The sequence below is a fragment of the Anastrepha obliqua genome, chromosome 4, assembly GCF_027943255.1.
Source record: "Anastrepha obliqua isolate idAnaObli1 chromosome 4, idAnaObli1_1.0, whole genome shotgun sequence".
NCBI lineage: Eukaryota > Metazoa > Arthropoda > Insecta > Diptera > Tephritidae > Anastrepha > Anastrepha obliqua.
Genome location: NC_072895.1, coordinates 79434246 through 79447675, shown reverse-complemented (window position 1 = coordinate 79447675; position 13430 = coordinate 79434246). Strand labels below are relative to the sequence as shown.

Genomic DNA, 13430 nt, shown 5'->3' with positions numbered 1-13430 from the left:
CACTCCGGCGTGGGCTGCAGCACTTCTGGTCATCACATTTCACAATTTAAAAAAAAATTAAAAACAATTTCCCTTTGTACAGTAACTCTTAATAAAAATTTGTTGACATTCGCGCTCGTTAAAAAACTAAAAAAAAAAAAAATAAAATAGGCACGCATAAAAATTTGATATGAATCAACTGCAATGTATTATTATTATTATTATTAGAAGGCCATTACGCACTGCGACCAGAGCTGATCTATTGTGAAAGGCCTATTTTGTAACCCTAGAGTTTTAGGCTTTTTAGAAATTTTAGCACAGTTTTGGGTTTGTTGTTCCAAAGATTGCATGGAGATACTACGATACCACCAAGGTGGTGAAGTCTTTGTCTGCCCAACGCAGGACATTCACAAAGCACATGTTCTGAGCTTTCTATGTCCATTTCGCAAAAGCGGCAGACATTGGTCTCGGATAGACCAATATTGTTTAGATGGTATCTCAGGCTGCAGTGACCTGTAAGGTATCCGGTTAAAAGACGCAGATCTACTCTGTTTAGTGAGAGAAGTTTGTCAGATATTCCTTTGTTGGGACTTAGGAATAGTTTGGCGGCAAGTTTTCTATCCTCCCATTTCCTAAGGAATTCATTAATGTGGCCTTTTGTCAGTCCACAGAAAGGCTCAGGACCAGTAAGTAGCATATTTGCTCCTTGTTTTGCAAGGTCGTCAGCCATTTCATTTCCCTCATGTCCTTCATGTCCCGGAATCCAACATAGTGTTACTGTGTTGAGGCTTCCTAACGTGTTTAGGAGGTTTAGGCAATCGTTTACCAATTTAGAGGTGATAGTTGTTGATAGAAGGGCTTTTAGAGCCGCTTGGCTATCTGAAAGTATGTACAGGGTTGGCCATATTAAACTGACCCATTGAGTGACCCTATAACTTTTTACTGTAATTTGAAATCTAAGGTTTACGTCAAAAAGCCAAAGACACTAGGCGCACTTAAGGCCAATATCCGACGGGAAATAGCCGCCATATCTTCCGAGACGCTGGCCAAAACTATGGAAAACGCCGAAAAACGGGCACATTACGCTATACGAGCTAAGGGCGACCACTTGCGCGATATCATATTCAAAAAGTGATGTAAACGAATCTCCTTGAACTAAATTAAATGTTTTTCACAATGAAACACAAAAAAATGTTTCTTTTTCCATATTTTTTTAATAATCCATATTTTTTTAATATGGCCAACCCTGTAGATGTGAGTACCTCTCATTTTCCTTCTAAGGCATTCTCTCACACATATTTCAATGGCATGTATTTCTGCCTGGAATATTGTTGGGTAGGATCCCATCGGAATCGATTTTTTGAATTTGGGCCCATTGATTCCTGCCCCGGTTCTACCATTTTCCAATTTGGACCCATCAGTAAATCATAGCTGGGAGCCAGGTTTGAAAGTGATAGTGCAATGTACCTGGAGTAAATATTGGCTCTCTCTAACGTGCTCAGTGTACCATTCTTCGGCTGGCAGGTCTGGAACGCTGGAAGTGTCATTATTCCGGTCTATATATTTAATGCACACTGCAGACCATATTTCAGCCAAAATATCCCCTGCCTTTTTGAAATTATCCTCGTCAGGCCCACCGTGACGGTTATAAGAACAAGTTTAACTTTGCCGTCTATATTCTTTATAAATTTTGAAAAAGACTCAATTGTTAAAAGAGTGTCCAAGTCTTGAGCATGACTAGTTGCAGTTGACGAAGAGTGCTTGCCACTTCGTATTGCTATATAAGTTGGTCCACTATATGAAACAGCTTGCTAAAGTAGACCGAAATTTTCTCTTAGTGGATTCCCTGAGAAGTCGTTCAATCTCATGTTTAATGTGATGTATTAACTCTTCTTTCTTCGGGAATTTTTGCTTCGCAGTATTCCATAATTTTATCACATCGTCCTGGCAGGACTTCTTCGTCTTATAGACGTATCTTTTGACGTATGCGTTATAAAAATCTTGATAACTCATTTTAAATTAGTAAGAGCATGAACTGAGTCGAGTAAAACATTTACAAGGATAAACAAAGAAGTTTGGACCTGGCCGTGTGTCGCTGCCACTCAGCTCGTTCGGCTGATAGTGGCGCGAAAACAAACGACGGGCTACACTGTACAGTAAATTCAGATTAAATTGAACTATTTGGTATAAAAAAAATATGGTGGTTTGACAGTAGTAATGTATAACGTCGTATGAATGAAATTATTTTCTTTCGAACGAATTAGTGAATGATCTTAATCATACTACGATTACGCTTAAGATTAAATCTTAAGCATGACAATCTGGATAATGGACCAAAATAGTATACTTTTTTTTTGTTTCAATCAGAAAAAAAATTGCGTGATATTTGCCGAGACCCCCCCTCTCTCCAACGTAAGATTAGATGAGATTTGACTCGACCACCTCGCCCCTTAAACATCTCACGTAATTTATGGACGCTCCCTTAGCTATTCCTTCTCCTTGTCATTTTTTCATATCGTTAATAATAATTAAACAAAAACTCCAAAATATTCCACCAAAGCAATTTCTATAATGAAAAACCTTTCAAAGCAGTGCTGTCAATGCTGTAGATTAATTTGGTGGATTTAAAGGTGATTAATGCATATGTGAACGTATTATTAAAAGAGGATGATTATAAATTACAGACGTTTGCTTATACATATATACCAATGATAACAATGAGTATACATTTCAGACATTTTACAGAATGTCTAAAAATGCTTTTAAGGAGCTTGTAGAAAATTTTAAGCCGACAAACAAAACAAAAACAAAATACTAGCACTGAAAATCAAAAACAAACTACAAGCGTATAGGATATATGATGATTCTGTTGTACGATAAGCGTCATGCTGCATGCTTGCTGTGACGAGTACGAGTAGCTGACGACCCGTATGTGGTTCGCCATTTGAACACAAGTGTGTGACAACGAAGCGTATTCCTCGGAGGCTCTAAACCATCTAGCGATAGATTCAGAAAGCGTGCTCTGTCTCGCTACCTGCTGCTGCCATCAATACCAATTCATGTTTTTGTTTCGGTTGGCGAAATTTCGGAATTGCAACAACACGATTTTACCCATATAAAATTTCTCTCCCAAAATTTGAGATTATAAAATAATCTTAGGTTATAACAATACCTTTTTCCCTGCAAACCTATATCTTCTGTGCTATTGATAATTGTTATCAAGAATGTAAGCAAAGTTGTGAAAGGAAATAAAATGGAAAATAAAAGAGGTTTTTAAATATTATCCTAATAAAACGTTAATTAATTATTTATTTATATTACAGGAAAAAGAGATCGTTATATAAAAAAGCAAAGCAATATTGGTCGGTGCTGGAAGTAATGTCCAATTTTCAAAATTGCTTATTAAAGCTAATATAATCGCAACTACTTTCGTGTGTCTATAGACTCTTTGCCACAATGTTAACTGAGGAGCGTTGTTAACTGATTTCCTCCTACTATGTCAATTGCGCAGTCAAACTTATTATAGCCTTCTTTCCTTATCGTTAATAATGAGTGAACAAACCAAAAACTAAAATAATCAACCAAATAAGTTTTTATGAAGAAAAACCTTCCAAAACAAGACTGACAGTTGTCAATTTTGTAGCTAATCCTCTTTGGTGTATCGGTAGATTAATTTATATGGATTTATTGCTAATCACTGTAATGTGAACGTACCTTAAGACTTTGAATACATTTTTCTTGCAACCACAGTTAATAATATTTAGCCCCTTCTGTTATTCAGTGCAACCCTGATCTAAACAGATGACTAATGACATTCGCGAACCATCAGAAAATAAAAACTAATTATTTGGTGTCATTCCTGCTTATAGATAACTAAAAAATTTTAAAGCGGAAGTGGAGCAAAAAATTAATAAATTATACATTAACAGTGGTTCAAAACCGGAGATGAAATTGCAAACCGAAGGAGGCTCGAAGATAGGGATATTCTCGAATAGAAAATAAACGTGACGAATACTTCTTTGAAATTTCTAGAGTATCCCGTGAAATATAACATTTAAAAGAGATAGTTTTAGACAACAAGTTTTTTTACATAATTAATATCATGTTTGGCTTCGATGGAGATTACCGCCGGCGTCCGGTGCAAAGTTTGGGTGGTGCTTCACAGACCTGTGACCGCGAGACAGTTATACGGAAGGCTCAGAAAGAACGCCAGAAAAGAAATGAGCTGCGTCTGCAAAACAATGGCGCAATTGTCCTGCAATCATACACACGCTCCTTCCTTCATAGGCAACACCGAAAGAGGTTGGAGCGTGAAGCTTTCGACGATTTCTTGCGCACGCATCGTGAACGTGTTGTCGAAAATGAATGTCTGGGATATTTACTTCGACGTCTTCTGTTTTTCTATTCTAGTAAGGAAAGCAAAGATGGTGATCGATTGGTAAGTTAAAAATATGGTCATGCAAAAATTAAAAAGATATATATTTGAAGTTACACCACCATATGTCTATGTCTAAAAGGCGTGTTCCATTATAGCGAAATGCACTCTCATAAACTGGGTGCAGAGAAGCTGATAGATCGCCATTTAACTTTTTTCAAAAGGGGGGCAACGAATATATTGATAAGATTTTTATTGTCCATTATTAGATTATTGGTCCAATAAATAGAATGTCATACTACTAAATCATCTTTCAGATACTGTTTTAAATCTCCAACGTTACATTTCTAAAGATGAATACGTTCGGCACTTACTTGTGTTGTTGGTAAACTGAATGAAACTCAACATGTAGATTGAAGGCTTTCGGGACATTTCTCGACAGTTTTGAAAACGTTCTCAATTTTAAATCCCTCTTTCTGTGCTATAGTCAAAACGTTTTCAATAAAATTATTTCGAATCGATCTGACACTAGGTTTCTGAAAAAACGTACACGTTTCTCAATAAGATCCAGAACCTTCTACTTTTTAAACTTTGCTTGTTTGCTCAAACTTTTCGTTAATGAAGTTAACCAATGAGCAATCGAATTTTTTAGCCATGACCTAGCTCCGCTAAGGCGAACATCAATAGCTTCTCAGCTCGGCTCCGAAATCGTTGTAAGCTTTTTCGAGTTGTAAATCTCTTTTTCTTTTCAAAATTTTGTCTTTTCAATTACTTTACAACCTTGAGTATCAGCAAAGGAACTAAAAATAATTCGGTCAGAAATGAGTTAAAATTTTATCAAAAGAGTCATAATTAAAATGTTAATAATCTCTTCTCATATCATTTTTAAAGATCTTTGTTTCCCAATAAACAACGTTTTATATTTCTAATATATGTACTCTATAAGCTTAAAAACAAATTTTTGCTTTTTCTGAGAAATAACAATTTTTTCATTAAGCCTCTTATGAGGATGGGCGATACGTAATACTACTTATATTATCATATTTGCGTTCTTACTACTTTGAAGGAATTTTTCAGATGTCCGAAAAATGCGCTACATATATGTTTTATTACTATTTAATTTTTAGATTGAGGTTTGCCAGCAAATATTGCGCCAGCCTGAACGTCTTCTTCGCAACTCTAGTACAGAATTTATCTGGTTACACCGTCTGAAAAAACTGCTTGACATTTGTATAACGCAAATGACACTGCCACATGCTTTGCCCGCCATACCGCTTCGTATGCTGGAGGTCTTCACAGCTACGTCAGTCGTGGAAAAATATATGGAAGATGAGACTCGAGTGCAGGGATATTTGCAAGTAGTTTTCAGTTTTCTGGTGAAGCGTAAGTACTTTGAGCGTCTGCGCCAGCTAATGGAGACAAAATGTCCACCACTGGATGGCGAGACTTTACACACACCAAGTCCATTCGCTGAGGCTATTTTCCAACTTATGTTACGTCCTTTGCTGATCAGGGAGAAATTGTTTAGTATCTATGAAGAATTCAGTAAACATATTCTTGCTAAGCCGTTTAGTGACCCTATACGAAATTATGTGTTACCTTCGCTGGCTGAGTGCTCGGATTTTCCATTCTCTCAGCTAATAGAGACTTTGCAGCATTTGATCAGCTCTCGACGGTTAGAAAAAATGCAAGTGGACGTAACTTCTGGTACTTCATCGACTCCGACTTTTACTGGCGTGTCTTCGTTGGCTCAGATCTCGATGACTCAATCTGCACTTACAGAAGATAAGTTGGAAACTTGGTATTCTGGGGTGTTTAGCAGCTATCTTCTTAATGCAATTTTAATTCTTGACCGAAATCACTTAGGTAAGCATATATTTAAAATATATGTATTTGTACTCATCTTATTGGAAACAATTTGATCTATTTAAAGATTCGATACATAAACAAAATCTAGTGGGCGATTATATTAAAGTAATTGCGGAAATTTCCGTAAAAATATTACAATTACCAAAATCAACCCTCAAACTCTCAAAAGTTCATCATCAACGAACCGATGCGGAAGAATCTAGTGATGACGATGAGGAAGATGAAGAGCTATCGAGAGGAGTTCAAAGGCAGAAGTCAAGCTCTGATTTAGATGGAGGGCCACCATCCCTAAGTAGCGGCGAACAAGCGGTGCTTTTGGAATGCATTAATTTGTTAAATGACTCTCAGCGTGTACGTGTGCTGGCCGAACTAGATGACACATACCTCACCGACGAGAAGGTGTTATACGCGTTGTGCGAAATTTGCCACAATCTTATGATCTATAATAAGCAGGCAATTTTTGAATATAAGTATGTTATGCTTCTTGCTGAATGTAATCGCATTAAATATGTATATGTGTATCATTGATATTTTATTACTGCTGTCGTTTCTTCAAACAGATTGCTGTACACACTGGCGTTCATGCCAAATATAGTTCGAACTATTTGGTTCACTTTGACGACACAATCCAGCCAGTTAGGATTCAATGCACCCCTCTCGCTGATTTCCAAAGGTGTAGTCCGTAAGTAAAGTTTTTTCATTTATTTCGTATTTTTTTGTAATAAGTATTTATTGGTTTGAATCGTTTTTAAATTTCACAGCGAAACAAAGCGGTGTTGAACAGACGATTCCTATGTTGGCTACATTTTGTATGCTTTTCGGGCGGCTATTACCAACTTTACATGATGCAGAGTTCTGTGATGAAAAACTTTTATTGGCGAAATCCCTCCACTCTTCATTGGTTGCTGCGACACATATTCGCCTTATGCCCTTCTCAATCGCCGAAATCGTGCAGTTGTCAAAGACCTTGAAAGAAATTTCGCTTGGATTAGTAGATTTGGCTTTCCCTGAGACGCGCTCAAACCTCAATGAACATTATCGATTCGTTTTGGGTCGTTCAGAATCCGATGACAAGAAAATTTGGCAGCAAAAGCAGATTTGGGCGAACTTGCTGAAAGTTGTTGTATTTGTTTTGAATCAAATACATACCCGAGATCTCCGACTTGGTTTTTGTCCCGAAACACATTGGACGGTAAGTCGTTTGGATTTACCACTTGACCGACCGACTGATTTGCCACTGACTCGGGGTAATCGTACTCGGGGAATTCGACCATTCCAACCCATTCGGGACTTTACACGCGAAGATTTTGAAAACGGCCCACCAATGTCCACAAAGCAAATTCGCTCCATTACAATTTTGCGAGAAATTCCATTCGTTGTGCCTTTCAGCAAACGTGTGGGCATATTGCAAGGCTTGGTGGCCGCAGATAAGATGCGTGTGCAGGGCAACTACCAAGCGTTTTTGCAGGGTCCATCTATTATCCTGAAGGTTAGACGTTCATATCTTTACGAGGATGCCTATGATCGGTTGCGTCCAGAGAATGGTACGTATTTAGTAAACATGTTTTCTGATGCAATTAAATCTATTTAATAAATAAATAATAAATATTAAATAATAAATGTTTCTGCCTGTGAGTCGTTTACTACGTTATTATTAATTTTGCAGAACCTGATTTGCGTTTGAAGTTCCGTGTGCAGTTCGTTTCATCTCTTGGGTTGGAGGAGGCAGGCATCGATGGAGGCGGTGTATTTCGTGAATTCCTTTCCGAGCTTATTAAAACGGCATTCGACCCCAATCGTGGTTTCTTCATGTAAAGACCGTTGAATGACGCAAAATGAATATAAATGAATAACACATATTTTTTCCTGCAGGGTCACTACGGATAATAAACTGTATCCCAATCCCGACGTTGCCGATTTAGAACCTGATTTCGAACGGCATTACTATTTCATTGGACGTATCCTCGGCAAAGCTATTTATGAAAATTTGCTAGTCGAGTTACCATTGGCAGAATTTTTCCTAACAAAGCTCGCCGGCAAATATGCTGATGTAGATATTCATCAATTAGCTTCTCTCGATCCGGAGCTGTATAAAAATTTGCTATATCTGAAAGATTACGAAGGAGATGTAAGTGAACTAAATTTGGATTTTACTGTGGCTAGCAATTCTCTGGGCCATACACAAGTGGTTGAGTTGAAACCAAATGGGCAGAGCATAGCTGTAACCTCATCCAATCGCATTGAATATCTCCAACTGATGGCTGATTATAAGTTAAACGTGCAAATACGTCAGCATTGTGTAGCATTTAGACGAGGTCTTTCAAACGTATTACCCGTCGAGTGGCTGTACATGTTTAGTAACAAGGAATTACAAATACTTATTTCTGGCGCCGAAATACCTATTGATCTGGATGACTTGAAAAAACACTGCAAATATGGTGGTGAATATAGTCCTGAACATCCATCAATTATGGTGTTTTGGTCGGTTTTGGAAAACTTCAGTGATCTCCAACGCAGACAGTTGCTTAAATTTGTGACAAGTTGTTCCAGACCACCGCTTCTAGGCTTCAAGGTAATTTCAACAATTATTACGTGAAAACCAGAAAATAAAATATATATTTTTGGATATTCAATAGGATCTGGATCCACCGTTCTTCATACAGAACGCTGGCGACATGGAGCGATTACCGACGGCGAGTACCTGTACGAACCTGTTGAAACTCCCCCCGTTTAAAACAGAAGAGCAAATGCACGAAAAGTTACTGTACGCTATACAATCAGGAGTAGGTTTTGAGTTGAGTTAAATTAGTTATTGTAAATTCCTGAGGTTTTTAATGAGGCCAGATTCTTATAATGCAGGCACTAAAGCAACTAACTATCCTTTAAGAATATTAAAAATTTATAATAGGTAGCTTTTGTTTGTGGTAAAGTGAAGTCAGGTGCAGCAAATAGTAATATGCTCTAAATAAAATGAATCAAATTGATTGGGCAAAGTTGCCAGCATATAGCTAATTGCTTAGTATAGAAAAACAGTATATAATCACTACTACCCACGTCTTAAATATAAGGGTTTATTAAACACAGATTCGTTATATTATACGTATCGTAAGAAATTAAATCTAAATTTATTTCAGCAAATAGTTGAATATTTATTTGGAAAAACTTACTATAAAATACCTATAAACAAAAATACTTACATGTATCTATTATTGTTTACATTATTAACCGATTTTAAACTTCAGGAGAAAGGTATTTAGACAAAAGATTAAAAAATGACAAAATGAAAATATACGAACCATTTATACATTCATGAGTGTATATTAATGTGTAAAATTAATTTCGCTTCAACCCTAACCTCCTAAGTGAATGTGAACGGCATCAAATATAAGAGCGGCTTGCTTTTTCTTTTGTAGTTGAAGATGACGTAGTAAGAGGGGTTAAATATCTAGAATTCGTTCCGGACATCAAGCTGTAATGAAAAAATACGTGTGGATGCAACCAAGATATTCAAGAAGTGCAAATGTCTGACAAGAAAATCTTGGATCCGTAGTCCGAAAATCCTGAGATAACTCTAAACTCTTTTGGAAAACATATAGGACCTGAATCTTTCCTGGTAGTGGAAAAGCCGACTTAAATTGACACTACTCTTACGGGAATCCTATGCATCAGGCAGAGTTCTTGCCGGGGTAGTATAACCTTAAAACTCTCTAAAAACAATTAATAATACTTACTGGTATTCTCACTCGTCTCTCTCTTTTAATTCCTGTCTTCTCTGATGCGCGATAGGCCCGCTACGAAACGCTTCCAACGGTCACAATTTTTCGCGATAATTTTGACTTCTTTGAAAGATTTGCTTTATCTTCCTCTGTTTAGAGATTTGGTCTTGAAAGATAACTGACGAGTGTCGACCACTCAGATAATTAGTGGACCACCTTGTTGTTGTTTTAACAGCATAGGTAGCCCTGTCAGTGTAGGCACATCATCGTTCGTCTTCGCCTAGCTCATCTAGGGGTAGGCCCAGGAAACATGCTGTTTCGACAGGTTGGGTCCAGAGAGAGAGGGGGGTTAGATGAGTCGGTTTAAGGGGCATGTGAAGAGGTGGTTAGTGTCGTGCGGGGTACCTTCACATGCCGGACATGTGTTTGGTATGTCGGGGTCGATGCTGGATATGTAGGAGTTTAACGAGTCTCACGGGGAAGCTGGAGCTCTTCATCGGCAATAGGTGGTGGTTGGATTCCGATTACGGCATTCACAGGACGGGAGTTCATGAAGGTGGTAACGGTCTCCCGGTGAATGTCGTTTATTGACTGTCTAAATACTGTCCGGTTCAGTAGGTTGCGGTCAGTTTTGTCCTGGATTTCGTCAGCGTAGTCTTGGGGATGTCTCCTGACGTGCCTGACGGCGGCTCAGGCTCAAGCAAGTGTCTGCAGGGGTGAAACCTACGGTAACATCCAAGCAGAAACTGCTTGCTGAGCAATTTATTGTGCTCCGCAACTGGGAGCATTTGTGCCTCGTCATGTAGGTGTTGGATGGGTGACGGGTATGTTCAACAATGCATTATAATGCGCAACATACCATTTCAGAGTGAGCAGTGCGTTCAAAAATGCAAATATGGCAGTACTGCACACTTTATTTTATTATACTTTTCTTCGTTTTAGTGATTACTTTAGTACATCGGAGGTAAAATTACTGCTCAGAGTCCGACTGAGCATGGAGAACGAGTTCACATCGGGAAGGAGGAAAAAGAGCGTGCTCTGGGCTAAGGACATAGATGAAGTAAAAAAAGTTAATAAAGATTTAAAAAAAGATAGCAACATCGCCCAGCGAAAATTTTCTAATTTACTCATCACATATAAGCGAATAAAAAAAGATATTAAACTTTTGACAACATATGTCCTTCTTTTAAGCTTTACACGGTTTTTTTTCTTTCTTAAATTTAATAAAAGACTATCGGTTTTTTCCTCACATACATCGTCCATGACCAAACTTAGTAACAATTCCATTTTACTGCACCGCGCGTTCATAAATGCAACAAATCTATTTGCAATTTTTCAACAAATCTATCAGTTGCATGAATTGTTACATTGACAGTGCTGCCAGCGCTGCAAGTACAGTAGGTTCTGTTTTTATGCGGTAGATACGTTCCGCAAGAAACAGCATAAAAAAAAAACAGCATAAAAAAAGCTACTAGTTCTATAGTAAAACTATAGATACGTTTCAAATGCTAAAACCGCATAAATCTGAAATAATGTAATAAAATCGCATAAAAAAGGGCACTAGTCCCATTTAAAACTATAGATACGTTCCATAGACCGCGTGAATCTGAAATAATTAAATAAAATCGCATAAACAAAATATTGTATTTTTGAAAATTATATCTTTATTTAAGAAACGTCAGAATCGAAAAATAAATTTAAGTCAGAAATAGAATCAGACAATACCCACATGTTGCGCGTTCGTTTAGGATTTGGCGTAAAATCACTTTCGTCACTTTAGGAAATGTACACGTCTGATCTAGATAGTTATGCAGGCGGTTCCATACTTGTAGGCTTAGCATTTCTGATGTAATCTGTGATGAGTTTTTGCTTAGCTGGTTTAGAATCTTGTTTATATGTACAATTCCCGATAGGTCGACATGCATTTTGTAATTTAAAAAAAACCGCACTATTTCAAAACCGCATAAAAAAAAGCCGCATAAAAACAGAACCTACTGTACTGCGCATTATAATGCGTTTCTGAACATAGCCGACATCAGGAGGCACCCGGTCGCTGTTCGAATGGCGGTATTTTGACAAGTCTATAGCTTTGTACACTGCGAATCATTAGTTCCAGGCGACCAGACAGGCGCAGCATAGTTTAGAACCGGCCGGCCAATTGCCTTAAATGGACCACCTTTTCAGCCCTGGTGGGAGTGCCTACTGTATAATGACATCTAGTAGCGTGGAGTGGCTGACTGTGTTGAAAGCCTTCTTCAGATCCAGCGCTACTAGGATTGTCCTCTCGCAGGGGCGGTTTTGGTTAAGTCCGCGGTTTATCCGAGTGTTTATGGCAGTTTTTTTTATGAGGAGTTTTTTACATACATTCGTAGGTTTGCCATTGTCTGCTGAGGGGGGTATATATATATATATATATGTTGAATATTTCGAGCTCGGCATCGTCCAACCGGACAGCTATTTCCTGACATTCTAACGAGCTGTCCCTGCGGTGGATGCCTTCATCGATAAGACGATGCTGCACAGTGTCGTTAAGGTTTGATTTGTTGCGGCGGTTTGTAGTGTCGGGGCATTGGAGGATGTAGCTGTTGAGGCAGGGGCCGCCTGGTGGCGGGAGCAACACGAGGCTCTTGAGGCGGCACTACCTGTTGCACTTTTTACACCTAACTGAGGTGGAGTTCGGGTGGAGCCAAGGTTGGGCTCGATACCAGTCCTGAAGAGAAGTATTTGGAACAGACTTGCTGCGTAGGATTGCTCCTGTGACGATAGATGAGTGTTAAGGTACGGTCCACTAGACAGGGCCAGTTTAATGGGGCGGCAGCCCTTAATCGGGGAAAACCAGAGTTATTCCGCTATCGTAGAACCGGCTGCCATGGTAATGTCCAAAAAAAAGCACTATTTACAAAAAAGGGTTAGTGTCGATTGGTGTACAGAAATGTTAAAATTCAACCGTGGTGGTTCAAAGCACAACTACGAGGTCGTAACAGAGGACGCATCCAGGATAAACGCAAGACGAGCTTAATCCCAGAAAAGTTCTTCGTGGAAGAATCACCTCAAAGTAACTGGTCGCCTGTTTTTTGGGAGAATTTGGTCATGTCGCACCTGTACCACTAGAGCTACTTAAAACAGTCTATTCTGAGTGGTACACAGCTATTTGTTTGCCACAAATTTTCGGAGAATTAGTGAAACCCAGCAGCCGAAGCGAATTCCCCTTTTTACCCATCATGTAAAGATACCCCGCACAATTCTAATCGCATGTTTTCTTATAAGCCCACTCTCCTAAGTAAAAGTAAAAGTGAAGGTAAAAGTAAAGGTAAAAGTAAACGTAAAAGTAAAAGTGAAAGTAAAAGTAAAAGTAAAAGTAAAAGTAAAAGTAAAAGTAAAAGTAAAAGTAAAAGTAAAAGTAAAAGTAAAAGTAAAAGTAAAAGTAAAGGTAAAGGTAAAAGTAAAGGTAAGAGTAAAAGTATGAGTAAAAGTAAAAGTAAAGGTAAAAG

General features: G+C 38.2%; 1 protein-coding gene across 1 annotated transcript; it reads left to right on the top strand.

The window, feature by feature from the left end:
- Positions 1 to 3798: 3798 nt before the first annotated feature.
- On the top strand, positions 3799 to 9510 carry LOC129244677 (ubiquitin-protein ligase E3C). Its single transcript, XM_054882449.1, has 8 exons — positions 3799 to 4417; positions 5482 to 6220; positions 6288 to 6693; positions 6784 to 6905; positions 6985 to 7767; positions 7890 to 8034; positions 8096 to 8795; positions 8860 to 9510. The coding sequence occupies exons 1-8, from the start codon at positions 4082 to 4084 to the stop codon at positions 9025 to 9027; spliced, it is 3399 nt and encodes a 1132-aa protein (XP_054738424.1). The 5' UTR covers positions 3799 to 4081; the 3' UTR covers positions 9028 to 9510.
- The last annotated feature ends 3920 nt before the right edge of the window (positions 9511 to 13430 follow it).